This window comes from Heterodontus francisci, chromosome 4 (assembly GCF_036365525.1).
Source record: "Heterodontus francisci isolate sHetFra1 chromosome 4, sHetFra1.hap1, whole genome shotgun sequence".
Classification (NCBI taxonomy): Eukaryota; Metazoa; Chordata; class Chondrichthyes; order Heterodontiformes; family Heterodontidae; genus Heterodontus; species Heterodontus francisci.
In genome coordinates this window covers 187,894,806-187,911,234 of record NC_090374.1, presented here as the reverse complement: position 1 = coordinate 187,911,234, position 16,429 = coordinate 187,894,806, and the positions used below count along the sequence as shown (strand labels likewise).

At 42.7% G+C, this 16,429-nt stretch overlaps 1 protein-coding gene across 3 annotated transcripts in view; it reads left to right on the top strand.

Moving 5' to 3' along the window:
* The window catches only part of dnah6 (dynein, axonemal, heavy chain 6), a 554,194-nt gene that overhangs the window by 209,062 nt on the left and 328,703 nt on the right, over positions 1-16,429 (top strand). For all 3 annotated transcript variants that reach the window (XM_068030693.1, XM_068030691.1, XM_068030692.1), the window contains 5 exons: positions 1-149; positions 8,110-8,217; positions 8,482-9,037; positions 11,002-11,124; positions 13,548-13,730. In XM_068030693.1, coding sequence (XP_067886794.1) covers positions 1-149; positions 8,110-8,217; positions 8,482-9,037; positions 11,002-11,124; positions 13,548-13,730 — 1,119 coding nt within the window. The remainder of the gene's footprint in view (positions 150-8,109; positions 8,218-8,481; positions 9,038-11,001; positions 11,125-13,547; positions 13,731-16,429) is intronic.

Below are 16,429 nucleotides of genomic sequence, written 5' to 3'. Positions count from 1 at the left end.
GTCATTTTATATTCAGAGGGTTTCGAATCTAGTAAGGTTTTGGCCAGAAAGATGACCCAGATGTACAAATTATGTAGTGAGCAGCTGTCCCAGCAGGATCACTATGACTTTGGTATGAGAGCAGTCAAGTCTGTGCTTGTCATGGCTGGGTAAGCAAACAAATTTATACGTCTATCTCTGACTTTTTTAAAATGAAAAAATAACCTTATGGGGTAGATTTTCTACATGTTGGCCAACTATAAAAATGGTGATGGTGCAGACTGGCTGAGCATTAAAGGAACCATCTGATTTTGATTGAGATCAATGGAAATGACAATTGGGTTGTTTCTATAATGGGTAGCTGCTCCACTCCACCTGTTTTATGTCCCGGGCACCAAGTCAAAAATCTATCAGATTAAGCAAAATTTGGGTCTGGAAATTGAAGGGCAAGGACAACGAATTAAGTCAGTACTGGAATAGTAGTCTTGATGATGAACAGATGATTAAAATAAGTTGGGGAAGAGATAACAGAGGCAGTATTACGTATGTATAAAATTCATCAGGGAATACTGCTAAAGGACTGGCAAACAGTTAATGTGATTCCTATGTTTAAAAACCGAGACAGAACATGTCCAAGGAACTATAAACCAAGTAGCTTAACATCAGTTGCAGGAAAGATACCAGAATCCTTGCTCAAAGTTGTAATAGAAAACAACTAGAAACTGAAAATATTATGAGTAGTTCAGATGGATTTGAAAAGGGAAGGTCACACTGATAATCTCATTGAATTCTTTGAAGAAGTCGCAGAAAGGGTCGACAAGGGTAATGCAGCAGATTTTTTTTTGGATCTTCAAAAGGTCTTTGATAAAGTGCCGCATTGTAAACGCATGATTAGGGTCAGAGCATGTGGAGTCGGGACAAGTAGCAGAATGAACAGCCATCTAGCTACAAAACAGAAAAAAAAAGAGTAGGGGTTAATAGTAGTTACTCTGACTGGCAAAAAGTGGGAAATGGTGTTCAGAAGGATTGGTGCTTGTACAGCTATTTACATAAATAATTTGGACTTGGGAATCGGAAATACAATTTCAAAATTTGCATGTGACACTATATTGGGGGTTATAATTAATGCAGAGGAGGACTGCAATATAATATAGTAAGACATTAGTATGTAGAATAGGTGTGTAATTGACAACTGTACTTTAACATAATAAGTGTGAGGTGGTAAATTTTGGTAAAATGAATAAGAGGCCACATACTCCTTGGAAAATAAGGGCTAGATTTTACCAACCCGGCACAGTGGCGCGGTGGTTAGCACCGCAGCCTCACAGCTCCAGCGACCCGGGTTCAATTCTGGGTACTGCATGTGTGGAGTTTGCAAGTTCTCCCTGTGTCTGCGTGGGTTTTCTCCGGGTGCTCCGGTTTCCTCCCCCACAAGCCAAAAGACTTGCAGGTTGGTAGGTAAATTGGCCATTATAAATTGCCCCTAGTATAGGTAGGTGGTAGGGAAATATATAGGGACTGGTGGGGATGTGGTAGGAATATGGGATTAGTGTAGGATTAGTATAAATCAGTGGTTGATGGTCGGCACAGACCTGGTGGGCTGAAGGGCCTGTTTCAGTGCTGTATCTCTAAACTAAACTAAACCCTTAATGGTTGGGAGGCGAAATGGGATGGGATGGGATGGGATGGGATGGGATGGGATGGGATGGGATGGGATGGGATGGGGTGGGGATGCATCAAGTGGCATTGGGAAAGGTGTTATTATGTTAAAGTACAGTTGTCAATTACACACCTACTCTACATACTTACTATTGTCTTACTATATTATATTGCAGTCCCCCTCTGTTGACTTCCCAACGCCGTGGAATTTTACCAGGGTTGGGGAAGGTCAAGGATGGTCTTCCCAGCCAGAGACCAGTTGAAGCCCTTAAGTGGCCAATTAAGGGCCACTTAAAGGCCTCTTTTCACTGCCACTGGTATTTTACCAGCGGTGGGGGGCCTTGCAGCGAAACCAAGCGACCTCCCTGCAGACTCGGTGTTGTGGTGTGGTGGCTCCTTATCGTGCACCCTGTGGCCCATGGAGGGCTTGCCTGGTGGCAAGGGCTACCCCCAGGGAAGACCTCCCCTGCTCTCATGACCAATCCACACCCACCCCAGGGCCTGCCTGACTGGCCCCAGCAAGCCCCACAAGCTTACCTTGATTCTGGGGCCTCCTCCATTCTGGCTGGTCTGCTAGAAACCTAAAAATACAGGGTAGATGCATCAAAGATGTTTCCCCTGGTTGGGGAGTCTAGAACCAGGGCACGCAATTTCAAAATAAGGGACAAGCCACTTAGGACCGAGATGAGGAGAAATTTCTTTACTCAGAGGGTTGTGAATCTTTGGAATTCTCATCCGCAGAGGGCTGTGGAAGCTCAGTCATTGAGTATGTTTAAAACAGAGATTAACAGATTTCTAAATACCAATGACATAATGGGATATGAGGATAGTCTGGGAAAATGGCATTGAAGTGGAAGATCAGCCATGATCATATTGAATGGCAGAGCAGGCTCGATGGGATGAATGGCCTACTCCTGCTCCTATGTTCCTATGTTCTGGGCTGGCTGCTATACCAGCAGTGGCCACCACTCCCAGTGATGCTGCTAAGCCTGAAGAGCTGCTGACCTTCTGGCAGCTTTGAAATGTGGCTGGCTGTCCCCCAAACGACGGCAGCGGGGTTGCCGCTGGCTTTCCGGACCAGAGCCAGGACCCCCGCCGCAGACACAAAATTCAGCCCTAAGTGTCCAAATGGGGTCAAGGAACAGAAAGATCGAGGGGTGCAGATGCACACAGATCACTAAAGGTAGCAGAGCAGATTAATAAGGCCATAAAAGTAAAAAAGCACTGTGGTTAATTTCTGGAGGAAAAGAAATGAATAGCAGAGAAGTTATGGTCAACTTGAATGAAACCTTAGTTAGACCACTCTTGAATTACTGTGACCAGCCTGGTCTCTATATTATTAAAAGGATAGCACAGGGCTGTCCAACATACGGTCCACAGGCCAGGATCCAGCCCGCCAAAGGTTTACATCTGGCCCACGGGTGTAAACTGTACCGGGCCTTTCCTTATCCTTGCCAGGGATCTGTAACTGATAGTTTCAGGGATGAAAAATTTCCCATTGGCTTCTTCTTGCAGACCAGCTTTTAAAAAAAAAGTCACGCTGTCAGTTTCAAAGCTGACAGGAGCTGGGATCAGAAACAGCAGTTTCTGAACTTCGGACATATTCAGGGTTTTCCAGCCGGTTCCGACTTTTTTTTAAAGCCCACTGGGCCCCATCTACTGGCCGAAAAGTTGGTGGCGAGCCCGCCTCCACTGGGCCAGGGGATCCAGACCAGATTTTACGCTCCCCAAGCCCTTAATTGGTCTTAAGTCGGACTTCCACGTCCTTGAGGCAGGAAGTCCCACCTAATGGAGCTGCAGGCCAATCAGGATGAAGATGAAGGACAGCCCTGGAAAAAAGGTACGTTTTTCTGGCCTCGCCGGGGGCAATTGGTCAGGAGGGTTCCCCCACCCAGCCTGCCAGAAGGCTGCCTAGTTTCATCAGGCGGGCTTTCTGAGGCCTCAGCCGCCTGCCTGCTAACCGTGGCGGTGGGCGGAGACCCTTAAGTAGCAGTTAATTGGCCATTTAAGGGCCTTGATTGGCCTGGGGCAGGCAAGCCATTTCTCGCTGCCACCGGCCCGCGTAAATTAGCAGTGGAGGTGAGAGCGGGTCGGGAAGGTCCCCCAGCCTCCCACTCCATTTTATGTCCCCCCCAACAACACCACCAGCCCGCTCTTTTGGGGAGTGTAAAATTCCAGCCAGAGAGAGAGAGCAACAGAGAGAGGGGAGGATAGAGAGAGCGAGAGGGGCAGAGAGAGAAAGGGGGACAGAGAGAGAGAGAGAGGCAGAGAGAGAGAGAGACAGGAGACAGAGAGAGAGGGGGGACAAGACAGAAAGAAAGGGAGGCAGAGAGAGCGAGAGGTGGACAGAGAGAGGAAGAAAAGGGGGACAGGGAAAGAATGAGAGAGAGAAAGAGGGGCAGAGAAAGGGGGACAGAGACAGAGAAGGGGGACCCAGAAAGTGAGGACAAATGGGGGGGGGAACAACACAGAGAGGGGGTAACACAGAGAGGGAGGGTAAAGGGAGAGAGAGAGAGAGGGAGAGAGAGTGATCAAGATCACTCCAGACAGATAGACATCTATCTGGAATACTCAGCATCGCTACAAGAAGTGTTTGGGCAGACATTGACTACTTGTGCAAGCAAAAAAATGCCAGATATCTCACTAAATCAGTGTCAAGCATAGTGAAGAGAAAGTAAGTCAATAAATTAGTGTTCTCATTTAAAGCTTCTGCACAAAAATATACATTTGTTGTTGTTTTGATTAATGGTAAGATAAATTTTTAATGCCTATATCTTTCTGAAATTGTCTCACTGGCCCCCTATGTAGGACAAAATTGTAATGTCCCCCCCCCCACAAGCCACGTGAAAAGTTTGGACAACCCTGGGATAGAGGCAATAGAGAAAGTACCATTTGATCAATTGCCACATAATAGACTTGACAGAAAAGTTAGAGCCCATGGAATAAAAGAGCCAGTAGCAGCATGGATACAAAATTGGCTGAGTGACAGGAAACAGAGAGTAGTTGTGAACAGTTGTATTTCAGACTGGAGGAAGGTATACGGTGGGATTTCCCAGGGGTCAATGTTAGGACCCCTGCTGTTCTTGATATATATTAATGACATAAAGTGTGTACAGGGTACAATTTCAAAATTTGCGGATGACACAAAACTCTGAAGTATTGTGAACTGTAAGGAAGATAGTGATAAACTTCAAGAGGACATAGACAGACTGGTGGAAGGGGTGGACAAGTGGTAGATGAAATTTAATGCAGAAAATTGTGAAGTGATTCATTTTGGTAGGAAGAATGAGGATAGGCAATATAAATTAAAGGGTACAATTCTAAAGGGGGTGCAGGAGCAGAGGGACTGGAGGTATACGTGTGCAAATCATTGAAGGTTGCAGGGCCGGTTGAGAAAGCGGTTGATAAAGCATTTGGGATCCTGGGCTTTATAGACAGGGGCATAGAGTACAAGAACAAGGAAGTTGTAATAAACCTGTATAAAACTCTGCTTCGGCTTCGACTGGAGTATTGTGTCCAGTTCTGGGCACCAACCTTTAGGAAGAATGTCAAGGCATGAGAGAGGGTACAGAAAAGATTCACAAGAATTGTTCCAGGAATGAGGAACTTCAGTTATGTAGTTGGTTGGAGAAGCTGAGGTTATTCTCCTTGGAGAAGAGAAGATTAGAGGAGATTTGATAGAGGTGTTCAAAATGATGAGGGAGTCTGGCCAGAGTAGATAGGGAGAAACTGTTCCCATTGGCAGAAGGATCCAAAGCCAGAGGACACCGATTTAAGGTGTTTGGCAAAAGAAGCAACGGTGGCATGTGGAAAAAATGTTTTACGCGGCAAGTTGTTAGGATCCAGTATGCACTGCCTGAGAGTGTAGTGGAGACAGATTCAATCGAGCCCTTCAAAGAAGAGTTGGATAATTACCCGAAGAGGAAAAAAAAAATTGCAGGACCACGGGGAAAAAGTGGGGGCGTGGGACTAGGTGAGTTGCTCTTGAAGAGAACTGGCATAGATGTGATGGGCTGAATGGCCTCCTTCTGTGCTGTAACCATTCTATGATTCTATATTTCAAAAAAACATTTACTCAGATGATACCAGAATTGGGAGTTTATACCTGTCAGGAGAGATTGAACAGGCTGGAGCTCTTTTCACTAGAAAAGAGAAGGCTAAGGGGTGACCTGATAGAGGTCTTTTGATAGGGTAGTGCTATGATCATCTAATTCATGGTTTGTATTAATATTTTAGAGGTCACTGTTAGTTAAGGGCCTGTTTCTGTGCTATAAATACTATGTGGTACTATGTACTATGTAACACAGAAGTAGTGTTCTTTTAGACCACAATTATCAATGCAACACATATGCGTCTTTGTTTTTTGATACATAATAATATTTGACATTGATATGCTGACATTTCAAAGGTGCCAATTAAAACCTGACTCGAAAAAATACATGTTTAAAACACCTTACCCCAGAAAAGTGATTTTAATTGATACAAAATTGCTTATTTTACACAATCACTTTACAGACATAAAACATCATTAGTATTCAGATACAGGTGCAGGTCTAGACAATGCAGTATTGTCCTAGGCCCAACCATCTTCAGCTGCTTCATCAATGATCTTCCCTCCGTCATAAGGTCAGAAGTGGAGATATTTGCTTATGATTACACAGTGTTCGTTTCATTCACCTCTTCTCAGATAATGAAATGGTTTGTGCCTGCCTGAAGACCTGGACAACATTCCGACTTGGGCTGATAAGTGATAAATAACATTCATGCCACACAAGTGGCAGGCAATGGCCATCTCTAACAAGAGACAATCTAACCATCTCCCCTTGACATTCAACGGCATTACCATCGCTGAATCCCCCACCATCAACATCCTGGGGGTCACCATTGTCCAGAAACTGAACTGGAGTAGCCACATAAATACTATGGATATAAGAGCAAGTTAGAGGCTGGGGATTCTGATTCACCTCCTGATTTCCCCAAAGCCTTTCCACCATCTACAAGACACAAGTCAGGAGTGTGATGGAATACTCTCCACTTGCCTGGACATGTACAGCTCCAACAATACTCAAGAAGCTCAACCCCATCCAGGACAAAGCAGCCCGCTTGATTGGCACCCCATTAACCACCTTAAACATTCAGCCCCTCCACCACTGGTGTATCTTGTCTGCAATGTGTACCACCTACAAGATGCACTGCAAAAGCTCGCCAAGGCTTCTTCCACATCATTCCCAAGCCCACAACCTCTACCGTCTAGAAGGGCAAGGGCAGCAGGTGCATGGGAACATCACCGCTTGCACAATCCCCTCCAAGTCACACACCATCCTGACTTGGAAATATATTACCATTCCTATACCTCATGGATTGCAGATGTTCAAGAAGATGGTTCACAACTACTTCTGAAGGACAATTAGTGATGGGCAATGAATGCTGGACTTGACAATGCAATGCCCACACCCCAAGAATGAATAACGAAATAAAACAAAGCTCAAACCAATTTCTGCTCTGAACTGGTATCTGCGGTATACCTGCAACATGAATATTTTCAACCTTTACCCAATTTAAAGATCAGAAAAACAATTATCAAAATTTTTGTGTTCTTCAGCTCTGTTTAACTAAATAGGAGTGTTAAAGTTTTGACCTGAAACTACAAAAATTCTTGGATTGATTTTCTTAATTTGTGGAAAATTTAACATAACTTATTTTGGAAATACAAGATGAATTGTTTGGGTTGTTATTGTCTGGAATAGTTGATCGTAATGGGTGAAAATGTAGGCTAAAAGCATAGCTAAATAATGTCAGGATGGATGTACACCCCAAATGAAGAAAGCACATTTATAGGGTGTATGGGTGATATGGAGGAGGGAAAGAGCGAGAGAGAAACTATTAGAAAGGCAGGAAAGGTGATGGTTGTCAAATAAGCATAAGCAAAGATTATACTGTAAAAATCTATTCATAAGCAGAATTTAATGTTGTGGAACAGCATATAATGTTTTTCTTGAATTTAATCTCATGCTGGTCCAAAGTCAAAGCCCCTATTATGGTGAATGGAACCGTTCTAGGATAGACAAGGCTGCTTACTGTCAGTGATAACATTGACTTCATTGTATTAATGTGGAAATGTAATATTCTGTAGATTTTTGTTTCCTTTAAGAGGGTTTCACTGTAGTATAGAAAAGTAAGTATGTGACTCATTAGAATAAAAAATGGCAATATGCACAAAATGTAATGTTTATTGATGTACAATTAGTACGAGTACTAACATGAGACCATCACTGGCAAACTCATAGTACTGCTCGAACGCAACAGGATCGCAGAAAATGAAGCTTTGATCATCGTCTGAGCCGTGCTGGGAATACTGGGAATAAGTGCGGCTGTGGTGACTGGAATTCTCTACTGCTGCATCTTAAATTGTGGCTTTTAGTACTAGTTTTGGAAGCAATTTAATGCTCCCAGTACATTTGGTCTGTTTAGATCTCTGAAGAGGGAGAACCCAGAATTGGATGAGGATGTTGTGCTGATTAGAGCCTTGAGAGATTCCAACCTACCAAAATTTCTGTCAGATGATGCACTACTTTTCAGGTACATTGCAGGTCCTTTATTTTGAAAGTATTGTAATAAGTAATCCAATACTATCCTCATGAGTCTGTTCACATCCTTTTGAAATGTTGCCCTGATTTCATTTAAAACTTAGAAATGCTAACTCGTTATATTCTTCAAAAGATTTCAGTAAAATTGTTCATATAAATGCATTACGATAAAGTATCTTAAGTTTATTGAATGATATATTGCTCCAGAATGGTTTGACTATAGACTAAGGTGAAGTTTTTCTTTTTTTTTCTTCAGTGGAATCCTTTCAGATCTATTTCCAGGAGTTCTTATTCCAGATCATGACTATGGTTCATTGCAGCAAACGATTATTGAAGTCATGCTTAACCGTGGCCTGCAACCTGTCCCTACTTTGATTACAAAAGTCATACAGTTGTATGAAACCATGATTGTACGGCATGGTGTTATGCTGGTTGGGCCTACAGGAAGTGGCAAAACTACAGTTTACCAAGTTCTGGCAGAGACTCTTGGAACTTTGCATCGTGCTGGTGAGAAAGACCCTAACTATCAGCCAGTGAGAACATATGTGCTAAACCCTAAATCAATCACAATGGGTGAACTATATGGTGAAGTAAATAACGTGACACTGGAATGGAATGATGGACTAATGGCACTTAGCGTCCGTGCAGCTGTGAATGATGAAACTGCAGAACACAAATGGATTATCTGTGATGGTCCGGTTGATGCACTGTGGATTGAGAATATGAATACAGTACTTGATGATAACAAGATGCTGTGTCTTGCAAACAGTGAACGGATTAAACTTACGCCATATATTCATATGGTCTTTGAGGTAGGTGATTCTAAACCTATTTAGTATGCATGTATCAAGACTGTGGCACCACAACAGTGGGACTCTTGTGGAATTTCAGTGTCAAAGGGCAGAATTTTAATTGCCAAGGGGAGGAGGGTTCGGTTGCGGGTGGGGGTTATAGAGCTGGAAAGTGACATTGGGTTGGGAACCCAACAAGATCCCGCCCACTTCTGGGTTTACCCGAGCGTGTTTGCAGGCAAATCATTAAAATATACAAAAGAAAAATTAACTCAGGATTTAACCCAGTTGAGAGGTTGCTGCTCGCAACACTTCATCTGAGAGTGTACTGTTACTGCTTGACAGGTGATATCCAACCTTTTGAAATTCAGTTTACCTGTCTTGGACTTCACTGACCTTTATCTGCACTTCCGTGCTGTCAGCCTTCATTGGGAGTAGCTTATGTAGCTCCATCTTGCACCTCTAATGAGGAACAAGTGGAACAGCAGCAGCAACACCAGCAGCAGCCTTCTCCTCAGCCACTTGCCACTCCACAGGACAGAGGGGATGGACACAGAAATCCAGCTTGAAGAAGGCAAGATCCCTCCAACATCGGGTCTACAGGCATAGAAAGGATCAGCTGTCTCGATATGTGAGCACCAGTGCCTCAGGAGGTTCAGGCTTTTATGGCAGGTCGTTGCTGACATCTGCAGCCTCCTGGAACAAGACCTCCTTCCCAGTGGGCGTGCATTGCCACTGGTCTTCAAGGTGGCTATCACTGGAGCTACACCCCCACACTGGTTCTCCACCTCCCTCTGGAGTTCTGCGCTGTCTTCTGCAAAGAGAGAAAGCATGGTGTTGTGAGTGTGAGAAATGGATTTTATGGGAAGGAGGGAAGGTGGGTGGAGGGTGACTATGAGGCACAGGTGTGAGAAGGCACAAAGATGAGGGTAAATGTGACTTAGCTGTTCAGATGGAGATGTGAGGAGGTGCCTGGAGAGAGAGGAATGAGTGGAGCAGCAGGGTGTTTTGGTCTAAGCATTGTTATGCAGGACAATGCTGGGAAAGTCAGAGTGTGGAGCTTGGCATTTGCAAGTGTTTGGCTACTCATCTTTCCTGTCCTCCTGAGGTCCATGATTCTCTGGGGACACTGTCTCCAAGTATGAGTGACCACACTCTTGTTGCTCACTTTCTCAATCACTTCCATCCATGCCTGCTTGGTTGGAGAGGCTGATCTCTTCCTCCTGTCCTTGGCAAACATCACCTCATTTTATTTCCTCAGATCCCGTAGGAGAACCTCCAGGTATGTGTCCAAGACTCAGAGGAATCAATGTACAGTTCAGCCATTCTGACCCCTACAGGAGTTATTTTAACTAGAAATCCTTCTTTTGACAGATTTGGGTATGTTCATCCTGCCCTCCCTCTCTGATTGGTCAGGAAACCTGGAAGCAAGATGCTGATGCCGTGGCTGAGTTAAAGAGCCACGGCAAAACCTGCTACAGAAATAAATGGGTTCCTGACCTGCTACCAGCCTCCCCGCTGCGTGCGAGCGAGTCTGTTTAGATAAACTGCGACCCAAAGTCTCTGCAATGCTTTAAGTCTCAGAGATTGACTATGGGAATGTTTCTTGCTTTAGTATCAGCACTGTTTAAGTGAAAGGTGAACATATTTTAAACTCTGTTGTTCATATCAACAAGCACTATCTTGCATTGTGTCAAACACATATAACATTCATCTTTGCTATTTTAGTGAAGACATTAACCTGGTCACTTTATTTTAAAATGTGTCTTTTACAGTCTGACTGTGGCCTTATCAAAATGGGCAGTAGAATGATACATTTAAATTGTTGTGACAAGCATGTGACTATTTTACATTATTCCTGTTTATTACACTCCTAAAACTCTTATGGTTGTAGTCACATTTATTCTGACTGTTGTATAACAGCAGTTTAATCAGTAGCAGAAATATATGGCAAATTTATGAGAAAATATTTTTGTTACCATCAGGTACAAGACCTGAAGGTGGCCTCTCCTGCCACTGTTAGCAGATGTGGAATGGTTTACATTGATGCAGATGAACTCAAATGGATGCCATATGTGGAAACATGGATGGCTGGCCATTCAGATAACGTAAGCTACAATATTTATAAATTGTGGTTCAAATGTAATAGAATGAAGTCGGTCTTCTATTTTAAAAAGAAGTACCTTCTACGTTATGTTTTCATTTAACCTACCCAGCCCTCACTATTAGTTTTGCCTGGAATAGACAGACAATGTCAACGATGCTGAATGCAAGTTCTGGCTAACTCTATCATCTCCCAGTGTCATGTGTCCCCTTTGTGCACAGGCTGTAATCAGCTGTATCAGATAGATACTTTAAAAGTCATTTGGATCAACAGAACCATGTCATTTCCTCTGAATCTGAGCAAGAAGGCAAAGAACATCTCCATACTCACTTAATGAACATGGATAGACATTATGTGATAAATATAATCCTATCATATTTTCTGTTCTTCCCTAAATCCTGTCATTCAGCACATCTCCATTTAAATCCTTTTTGTCCCATTTGAGGTTTGCAGCGTTTCGTTCCCTCACTTCCACAATTCTGCAATTTAAATATGGGAAAATAGTGTTTGTTTCTCTTCAGTGCTGTCTATGGTGGGAAATGGTTCCCTGGATATTCGGGAGGCCTTATTGAAATTGTTTTTCATGGATGGATACCAGGATTCCCAACCCTCCCTTTTTGGGTGAAACTCTACTGGAATGGGTGATTCGTCTCCTGGGCTCTGCTGCGCCGACTCTGGAGAAACACTCCTTGTATGAGCAATCTACTTATCTGCAGTGCCCTGGATGTTGTGGCATGAACCACATTGTCCAAGCTGTGTTGATCTTCTTGCTTGAGCAACAGACCATTTTATTGTCACTTGTGAGGATGTCGGCATTGGGGCCACTGAAAATCAGTTGGAACCTCCATGAGTCCTGAGAGAGCAACTGGGGGGTGGGGGATAAGAGAGAAATACAGATTTGGGAGACAGGGAGAGGGAAAGCAACACAAACTGGAGGTGGGACAGAGTGTGAGAGGCAGTTAAGATAAGGGCACCAACTTACTCATTGGGACCCATCTGGTTCACTAATATCCTTTAGGGAAGGAAATCTGTCATCCTTACCTGGTCTGGCCTACACGTGACTCCAGACACACAGCAATGTGGTTGACTCTTAAATGTCCACTGAAATGGCCTAGCAAGCCACTCAGTTTCTCAAGGGTGATTGGGGATGGGCAATAAATGCTGGCTTTGCCAGTGACACCCACATCCCTTGAATGAATTTTTAAAAATCCCACTGTCTTCTTGCAGGATTGGATTTTAATCTTCTGTTTTCAGCAGGTGTGCACGGCAGTGCATGGAAGGCAGCTTAGAACCTGCTTTAAATATGACATTCAAGTCCCAATGACTTTATTGGAGCCAGACTGCCATTCTAACCTAATGTAGTGGAAATGTCCCAAGGTGCTTCACAGGAACATTATCAGGCACGATTTGACACTGAGTCACAGTAAGAGAGATTAGGACAAATGATCAAAATCTTGGTCAAAGAGGCAAGTTTTAAGATGTGACTTAAAGGAAGAGATAGAGGTTGGAGAGGTTTAAGGAGGGAACTCCAGAGCTTAGAACCTAAGTAGCTGCAGGCACAGCTGCCAACGGTAGAGTGATGAAAATCGGGTATACGCACAAAGCCAGAATTGGAGATGCGCAGAGATTTCAAAGAGTTGTAGGGCTGGAGATGATTACAGAGATTGGAAGAGGCAAGGGCATGGAGGGATTTGAACACACGGATGAGAATTTTAACATAGAGGTGTTGGTAGATGTCGGTCAGCAAGCACAGGGATGATGGATGAATGGGACTTAGTGCGAGTTAGGATATGGGCAGAGGACTTTTGGATAAGCTGAAGCTTACGGAGGGTGGAAGGTGGAAGGCTGGCCAGGCGAGCATTGGAATAGTTGTGTTTAGAAGTAACCAAGGCATGAATGAAGACTTCAGCAGCAGATGAGCTGAGGCAGGGCTGGAGATCGGCTATGTTATGGAGATGGATGTAGGCTGACTTGGTGTTGGGGAGAATATGGGGTCAGAAGCTCATCTCAGGGTCAACTAGAATGCTGAGCTTGCAAATAGTCCAGTTTTAGTCTTGCATCGTGGACAGGGAGAGGCATGGAGTCAGTGGCTAGGCAATGGAGTTTGTAGCAGGAATTGAAGACAGTGGCTTGGTTCAACATGTGATTGTAGTTATCGTTTTGCTTTTTTTTTTGAAATGGGCATGTGTGTCAATAACTTCCTTAAAACCATCCACACTATATTTTAACTGGCTAAAAGTATCTTGTTATTAGTGTTTATTTTGATTATTTATACTATTGTATTCAGTATGTGCTCTATGGTTATTACGTAGGAGATGTGTAACCTGAGCAACTAAACCTAATGTCTCTGGATCATAAGAATCATTCATAATTCTGAACTGATAAGAAATCAGTGACATTCCAAATAAATATTTAATTCCTGTTTAGATGCCTTACGAACCACGACAATATCTAATGGGACTTTTTGCAAGCTGTGTTGAAAACGGTCTACACTTTGTTAACAAGAAATGCACACAGGCCATCTCTCAGGTTGACATTAGTAAGGTCACTACTCTCTGCTGTCTCCTTGAATCTCTGCTACTGGGAAAAGGAGGTCCAGATCTCTACATGGTATGTAATGTCTGAAATGTACTCTACAGGTAACTTAACAAGGCCATATCGCTGGTATGGAGCTTTGCTAGATGCAAGCGCCAGTCATAGGTCTGGCTATAACACTAATATATGAGGTCTATTAAAAATGTGAAAATATTTTACTTTTATTCCTATATTATTGGTAAAAAGTTAGATTTCTATTACGAAGGGTCAACTCCCAAGGATATTTTTTTAAACCTACATTTCAAACCATTTAGGATGTAATTAGAAAGCAACAAGAAGTCATTGCATACATCCCATAGCACTTTGCACTATGAGGCGAGGATGGTTTTCATGCATTATGCTCAGCAAGAGGCTTGGTTGAGTAGACATACAAGTGCCAAATGTTTCTATACTAATGGGTCGGATTTTCATTGAACGTCATTTGACAGTTCAGTGGACCAATCTTTGACATCCAAAGTTGAAGGAACTATCAGAGTACAGACTTCAGTTTCTCTCTTTCTCCTGAAGGGGAATTCAAATTAGTGAGAAAGTGTGTTTGAGTTATAAATACACACAGTTTGATGATGATGCTTCTATATTTTTTGTTAAGTTTTTTTTGAGAACTCATGTATTTTCGAATTATGGACATTGTTTTATTTGGGAAAACTGAAAAGGATTTCATGGATTTTTTTTTCACTGGGGTCATTGAAAAGAGGTCATTGGAAGGTCTTTTGGACTTGGTTTATAAATAACCCTTACCTGTTTCCAGATAAACAACAGGAACCTTGGACTAAGGGGAGATGTTTACAGAGCAATGACAAGTCAAGGTTTATAGAGGTCAGAGACTTGACTCTTGAGATATTGTTCTTGCTTTCACATCGGACAGTGTGTTGGGGTTTGGACAGTGTTCTGAAAGGAGTTTAAGAATCAACCCGCCAAGGACAAAACCCAAGATCAACCTTTTTCCATCTCTTTGAAAAGCCTGCCAGCTTTTCGATCTCTTTGAGAAGCTCTTAGAAGCGAGGATAAGAAATAGAGAAATTGATGCTGCATTTCTCCTGAAAGGCCTGCCAGAAACCCCTGTTGTCACGTTTCTCCTGGAAAGGCTACCAAACTGATTCTCAGTGTCACTAGAAAAGAACTGTTCTGGGAAGATCCCAGTGACAGCTGCCTATGCATATTTGGGACACCAAACCAAAAAGGGACAACTGACATCTTTCCATATCTTCTCTTTTTTTCTTCAAGAATTAGCAAGTATTTGGCCAAAGTATTCTGTTTTGTCTTTTTTTGTAACAGAACTCCAAAGAGAAAATCTCTTTTTTTCGGTTAACTGGGGTGTGCGTGCGTGTGCGCGCAGCTAAGGTAAAAGGGAACTTTCATATTTCACTCTGTGTGCTAATGCTTTGCTTTGTTACTGGTTAAGTCTTGTTTTATAATAAACTGATAATTTTGTTGTTTATTAAAGAAACCTGGTTGGTGCATTGGTGTATTTTATTCTGGGATATAGAGTAGTCTATGATTGACTGTATCGGTAACTGGGTACACATTTAAGTATATGTTGTGACCTGTGGAGAAGTGGAACTAGAAAAGACAGTGCACTCCTCCCATCTCAGTCATTAGAACAGGTTTGAGAATGACAGAGTGAACCCATACAGCTTGTAACCGAAAATAAGTACCGGTTAACAAAGTAAATTTCTGCACAAAAAGGTGACAGGGGCACATGATTTGATATTTTAGGGTGCAAGAATAGTAGGAATTAGCTGTTTTTCACTGACAAACTGTTTATTCATCTATTTCATGTAAAATAAACCCAACATGTTGTCCCATTGTTGGTCTTTTCAATTCACCTTCCATAAAGACAGGAGGATGCACATAATGGTATATGTACCATCATAGTATCTAGTGTGCACATTAAGGAGTCTGTGTTATTTCCCCTGCTTAAAGCTATCATTTAGTTAAATATTGGGCAGTAAAAGTGTACTCCTAATCATAGGGAGTGACCAGTAACATTAAACCCAAGAGAAAATCTTCTGTTGACCTGTCATAAGTACTATAGCCCTGAGTTTCTGACCCATATTTTCCTTTAGTGAGACTGGAGTTGATTACATTAATGATAGAGATCTGCATGGGGACTGATTACTAGTGGAGTTCTGCAGGAATCAATGTTAGGAGCATAGCTCTTCACAATCTTTATCAATGATCTGGAAGAAAGCATCAGGGGAACTGTTCACAAGTTCACCGATGATGTGGAGATATGCGCAGGGGTGTACGGACCTTAGATGAAAAGAAAAGATTACTGGAAGATTTAGATGCACTGTGAGAGAATAGCCTTCATCTGTCTGTAAATATAGTGTTATGTACATGGGAATGTCAATGCCAAGTATGAGTATACCATGTGGGGTTGTGTGTCCAGTGATGCTGGGCAAAAGAAAGCCTGAATGTTAACATGCACAATTCTCTGAAAATCCACAATCAGTGCTGCAAGACTATTATAAAAGCAAATAGGGTGTTGGTATGTATTGCCAGGACAAGAAATGCTATATTATCTGTATAGAAAACCTTCGTTCAGCATTATTTTCAATACTGTATCCACATTTGGTCCCGTCATGTGGTGGATGATGTGGAGGCCCTTGGTGAAGGTTTGGAGGAGAATCACTAGATAGCTGTTAGTTACCACAAGAGACTTAGAGGACTAGCTGAGGCTTTTTACTTTGTAAGTGCAGACTTTGAGGAAA